Here is a 6,187-nt window from a genome sequence, read left to right on the forward strand (position 1 = left end):
AGATGTGTAGGAGGATTCATAAGGACTTAGCAATAAGCAAACAAAGTGCTAAGAGAGAGAGATTGTACTTTCACAAGGTTATGTAAATATGCGATGGAGGATATCATTGAGGAGTCTGTATTCACCTAAAATGTATACCATCATTTCTCACATTCAGTGAGTTGCAATGTGCAACCTCACCACTAGATGCTGCTACCTCTTACACACTTAAATGATCAATGTTTACTCATTGCAGCACAAAATAATGCAAATAAATAAACATACTTTGCACCCTTACATGTAAACAAACTGGGTAGTATGCAGTGAAAAATCAATCTAATAATCATCATTAAGTAAAATATATATAAATTCAAGCTTAGCCCACAAAACAACATTTGAATGGCTAAATACCTTTGTAAATTACTAACTGCTTTAACAGACAAGTCAGGGCTAAATTGGATTTACATTTTTCAACAGTTGTATCGCAAACTTTTAAAACTCACTACTGGAATAAACAACAAGTTTAGTGAATCTTTGTTTTACTTTGAGTATTTGTTATAACCGCAGAAACAGAAAGGGATTTGTGTCACTCAGTTATATTAACTGACCACAAAGCCCAAATTTGAAATGGACCACATGGCCGATATCCACACGTAAAGTTTCTCAACATTAGAGAAATGAGCTCCAAATTGTTGTGCTCCCACTCAAAGTTTTGCACAGGAAGAATTTCTCCCCTCAGTCCTCACATTTCTTATTGCTCAGTCACAGGAGCCATCTTTCCATCCGTCCTTCCACCTCTCATCCACACGGGAGCAGTCGAACTCAGGCTTTCCCAGCCGGACGTTGACGCCATTGTGAATATTACAGAACCACTGAGAGAGAGCGTGGCGACTCTTGGTGTCCGGCTGATTGGTTTTTAATCTGTGGAGAGGAAATGGAGCATTTACAAATAGCTTGCTCTTTTAAAATAACATATTTAAATGTGTCTGTCAGCCTGTGTATTGAATCTTAAAAAGGAACAATGTGGTCTGACCTGCCCCGGAGGTCTTCTGCACATTCCTCACAGGGGAAGAACTTGGAGAAAAGGTTGATGAACTGCCCCATCTCTTGCTGCTGGGTCGACGATGGTTTATCGGGGTAATACGCTGCCATGGTGTGCAGGAAGGACCAGGTGTTACGCCCCAACTCTCCCCGGTCCAGCGGACACTCCTGTTGTGGCTCCAACTCTGCAGCTACGGTCTCCTGGATATTAATAATAAAGAAGAGTGAATAAGCTGGTATTTCAAAAGGGAACGGGCCCAATATCCAGTTGCATGTTGTGGTTTATGTTATTTGTGGTTACATGTGCTTTGCTCATATCCGTTGCAACAGGACCAGAGCCTGAGCAGAACATTTCTCTCTTGGACATCAGGATCGAAAACTTAATTGATAATAAAAGCGCTGGTCCCAGACATTTTTTTAAAGTATCGATTAAGGAAAACACATTTCAGAAGACAGTGAAAATGTTCATCCCGGGTTCTCAAAGTCCAAGAATATGTCTTTAAATGGCTTGTTATGTCAGTCCAAATGTAGTCAGTTAAATATGATATATAAGACTACAAGCGAAGGTCATGATCTGAATATTTATGAGGCTGGACAAAGCATTTTCTATCACATTACTTAAAATATGTATTCTTTTATCACATTTTTCGGTCAATTGAATAACTTATTATTTAAAACTAATTTGTGTGGCTCTACAGCAGAGTGGCTCCCAAATGCATTACACGATGAGCATGGGACATTGCATCATGAAATAACAACTTTCATGATAAAGCTCATAGGGAGAACACACAACTCTAACAAATTGACAATTTAATATCAAATAAGTCTATCTTCTTGTCATACAAACTGTACAACAGTAAAACTAATATGACTATACAGAGATATTTCCACCATTGACTTCACCTCACCTGTACAGGAGTTGTAGTTTCTGTTTTCTGGACTTTCATCCAGGATTTAAAGTCCGTACAAGCCCTGCATGGCTTCTTCTTCGCACCGGTCTGCTCCTGCTCTTTACCGGCGCTGTCCTCCGGTGTTTTAGGGGCCAGCGCGAACGGGAAGCCTTCAAACCCGGTCGGGCTGGATGCTCCTCTCGGTCCTGTGGGCGCAGCCATGTTCTCTCTATATATATTACCTAATTACTCCAAATGACTTGTAGATACAACATCAGGAATGCACGCCTGATAAAATGCAGTTACACCGGACCAGACACATTATTAATGCTTAACTCCACCATGCAGATAATGCCACGGTCATGCGGTGCAATTCCCGATAGATGTGTGCGTTAATGAAACACGGGTCCAAAAAACGCGAGAGAGTTGAGTTTCCTTGCTTCTTCCGGAACCTTAGGGGAACGGAACGACTTCCGGTTGGTGATGACAGTTTTTTGTGCATGCTGCGGAGTGTAGCCCCTTTCAAACTGTAAATATCTATCAAAATATAACATTTTCAAGTGTTGACATTACATGTGTTTCATGTGGATATTCATTTAAAGCTAGATATGTTGATGCACTGTTTTAAAGTGGGTTGTCTTCTGTTAAATCACACTGGTTAGCCGTGTAGCTAACAAAGCTAACAACTGTGGAGTGACACGTTTTCTGTGTTCTGATACTTTCTCTGCTTTACAGTTGTATCACATCTGAACCGCCAACATGGGAATCTTGGATAAAATCGCGGAAATTGAGCGTGAAATCGCTCGGACACAGAAAAACAAAGGTAATAAAGGGAACTAGCCGGGCTAACTGTTAGCTACACAATGAACGCACTTGCAGCCATTACCCACCTTTTTTAATGAAAAATGGGTTTATTGTAATGACAGTTTCAAGGAACAATATTGCCTAAGTATCAACAAATAAAAGTACACAAAGATATACGTCTCTCTCTCTCTTTCATCTCTCTGTGTTTGTGTGTCAGCTGCCAGTGTTGTGTTACTCATTAATCTCACAGAAATTCAAGGAGTTGGTGTTAATTTACACAGTTATCTTGATTACAGTTAAAGTGCCACCACACTTAAAGAAGCAATCCCCCAAAACATGTAAAGTCATAGTTTATGCATTCAGTTAGTCGGATTTAACTCCAGTGTGGTGGTTGTGCTGGTATTACAGTTTTATAGCAGCCACTCTTTACGTTGTAACTACATTATTGTGTACCCCTTCTTTTAAAGGAGCAGTGTGTTCAATTTAGGAACGTCTATTGACTGTGTGTAGTCAAATGAAACTATAAACTGTTTCGGTTCACAGAGACGTGTTTCTACAGTAGCCCAGAATGGACAAACCAAACTCTGGCTGTACACAAGGACACACATGTTTCCCTTAAATTAGCAGCTTGAATTTAATGGCGCAAGTAAACCTGAAGACCACCAACGTTTTCGTGCATGCTGTAAAAAGAGGGGCTTATTCAATTTGTTGGAATCAACATACACCTTGTTTCACATGACTGTTTCTTATTCATTTCTCCAGCCACTGAGTACCATCTGGGTTTGCTCAAGGCCAAGCTCGCCAAGTACAGAGCTCAGCTCCTGGAGCCCAGCAAAACAGCGGGGGTCAAAGGCGATGGCTTTGATGTCATGAAATCAGGAGATGCTCGTGTTGCTCTTATCGGTTTCCCATCTGTGGGTAAGGTAAGTAAACATGCCCGGTAATGATGTTTTCTGCTCTGAATAATCTAAAAAACATGTTCTTTTTTATTCATTAATTCCCCAATGTATCTTAAATTCAAATGTATAGCTCAATGTTTTATTTAAAAAAAGCCAACATGTTAAAAGGCCCTGGAAAGCAAAGAGAAACTTGATACGAACATTTACCATGTGTTGCTGTAACTAAATCCTCTGTTGTGTCCCGCAGTCCACCTTCCTCAGTTTGATGACATCAACCGCCAGTGAAATTGCTAACTACGAGTTCACCACTCTCACCTGCATACCCGGTGTCATAGAGGTACACACACTCACAACACCGCATGATTTAAACATCTGTGCAACAATGTGCCATTTACACTGTAATGTGTCACTCTCCAGTACAAAGGGGCCAACATCCAGTTGCTCGATCTGCCAGGAATCATCGAGGGTGCTGCCCAAGGTATGCTTGGGTTTCTCGGTTTTGTATTTCGTTGTCTTAAACCCAAAGTAAGTAGGTGAGTTAGAGATCAAGTACATCTATTATTTGATTATAATGATGTTCTATCAGATTAGTTAATGAACGATGACGTGTGGAATTAAGAGTAGGGATTCGTTCAACTTTTTATATGGATTCTACCACTCCCAAGTCCCAATAATGAGAAACACTGATTGTGATGTTATTTTATAGGTAAGGGTAGAGGTCGGCAGGTCATTGCTGTTGCCAGGACAGCAGACGTCGTCATCATGATGTTGGATGCCACCAAAGGAGATGTTCAGAGGTGTGTGACAGGCACTGTTTGTGGAAGTCTTTTAGAGGTTGTTCTGGGAAGCGTACATGTAAGTTTATAAACTAATTATTTCCTCTAATCTCTATTTTTTTTCATCGTCTTTCTAGAGAACTGCTAGAAAAAGAGTTGGAGTCGGTGGGCATCAGACTCAACTGTTCGAAACCCAATATTTATTTCAAGGTACATTTTCTATCATCATCGTTCTGGGCGGAGCATGAATATCATCAGCTTGTTTAAAAATGATATAGCTATTCGTTTTTTAGATATCCTGTCAAGTTAAATGTTGGGCACAAGAAAAAAATGGAGGACCCTGTATGTATAAATACAAAAAACATATCATGTTATCTTGCTGTTGCATTATTTATGTGCCTTGCATGCAAGTAGAGCAAAACACTATTAAAAACATCCCTGCTAGCTTGTCAACTCCAGAAATGAATACTCTAATTGTAATACAAAAATTGTTTAAAATGTGTGATTTATCTCCATAGCCCAAGAAAGGCGGCGGCCTCTCCTACAACTCCACAGTTCCTCTCACCCAATGCTCAGAGAAGCTCGTGCAGCTCATCCTTCACGAATACAGTATCCTTCACCCTACCAGCGTCAGAAGAAAGAAACACTTTTCAATGATTTAATGTCAAATCAAATCAAGTTTTATTTATATAGCAGATTTATAAACGATTTTTGGTCGTGCCAAAGTGCTGTACATATAATAAAAATAGCCTACGGTAGAGACACTTTAGAGTAAATACAACAGCACAGATTGTTCAGAATATCAGTATGAGAAAACGACACTCTGTCCTTAGACCCTCTGTCCTTAGACCCTCACACCGTGCAAGGAAAAACTTCCAGAGAGAACCCACAGTTTTAAAAAAATGGGAGAAACCTCAGGGAGAGCAACAGAGGAGGGATCCCTCTCCCAGGACGGACAGACGTGCAATAGATGCCGTGTGTAAATCGAAGAGATAATACATTATACAGCATATAGACCGAATGTTAGGAAATGCATGTGTCTGTAATAAGAAGATGAATCCACGAGGATCAGCTACAATCCTGTGGGAGCCTTCAGGGAGGCAGCATGACGAGACCCAAGGCAGGACCGCAGAGACCGGTTCAGCCACGACCCGAAGTCCACGACTTAATCCAGAACTCAGGATAGAGGATCCAGGACACAGGACTACAGCAGAAGAGCCTCGACTCCGGATCCCGGCGTAGATATAGATACAAAACAAGAAAAAAGATTTGGCTGGGTTAATCGGAACAAGAGAATACACAGACACAGACAGAGAGGGAAAAGATCATTGGATAAAAGTTATTCTTGATAACCCTCTAGAAAGATCTCATGAACTTCCCCACTCAATCTATCAAGACCTGAGCAGTTCTATTAGATATAGGATAAGAAACAGAGATAGGGATAGGGAGCACAACAACAATGTCCATTCAGTCCTCTTTTTATTTCCATGAAGTGGTTTAGAAGCCACGTAACTATCTGGTTGTTTCCTTTAACCTCTTTCCTCTCAGAAATCTTTAACGCAGAAGTCCTCTTCAGGGAGGACAGCACACCAGACGAGTTCATCGATGTCATCGTCGGGAACAGAGTTTACATGCCTTGCCTATATGTAAGTCCATACTGGATCAAAGAAAGACATTATTCCGGAAAGCCAAACAGAGAGCAACATTCCTATCCCAAAATTGCTGTTTTTATGAACATTTTCAACCCATAAAAAACGTATTTGTGAGGTAAAAATAGGAAAATTACAATATTTGCTGT

General features: G+C 40.5%; 2 protein-coding genes across 2 annotated transcripts; one reads left to right on the forward strand and one right to left on the reverse strand.

Annotated features, from left to right (window-relative positions):
• Window positions 1-679: 679 nt before the first annotated feature.
• On the reverse strand, window positions 680-2,320 carry gfer (growth factor, augmenter of liver regeneration (ERV1 homolog, S. cerevisiae)). Its single transcript, XM_010784388.1, has 3 exons — window positions 1,929-2,320; window positions 1,013-1,221; window positions 680-900 (listed from the first exon to the last, which is right to left on the reverse strand). Exons 1-3 carry the CDS (start codon window positions 2,130-2,132, stop codon window positions 738-740), a joined length of 576 nt encoding a protein of 191 aa, XP_010782690.1. The 5' UTR covers window positions 2,133-2,320; the 3' UTR covers window positions 680-737.
• Window positions 2,321-2,344: 24 nt separating this feature from the next.
• Window positions 2,345-6,142, forward strand: drg2 (developmentally regulated GTP binding protein 2). The gene is made up of 9 exons (XM_010784389.1): window positions 2,345-2,439; window positions 2,646-2,733; window positions 3,477-3,637; window positions 3,861-3,950; window positions 4,031-4,091; window positions 4,320-4,410; window positions 4,527-4,599; window positions 4,908-4,998; window positions 5,938-6,142. The coding sequence occupies exons 2-9, from the start codon at window positions 2,670-2,672 to the stop codon at window positions 6,138-6,140; spliced, it is 834 nt and encodes a 277-aa protein (XP_010782691.1). The 5' UTR covers window positions 2,345-2,439; window positions 2,646-2,669; the 3' UTR covers window positions 6,141-6,142.
• Window positions 6,143-6,187: the final 45 nt, after the last annotated feature.

The sequence above is a fragment of the Notothenia coriiceps genome, unplaced genomic scaffold, assembly GCF_000735185.1.
Source record: "Notothenia coriiceps isolate Sejong01 unplaced genomic scaffold, NC01 NC01_scaffold00026418, whole genome shotgun sequence".
NCBI classification, from domain to species: Eukaryota; Metazoa; Chordata; class Actinopteri; order Perciformes; family Nototheniidae; genus Notothenia; species Notothenia coriiceps.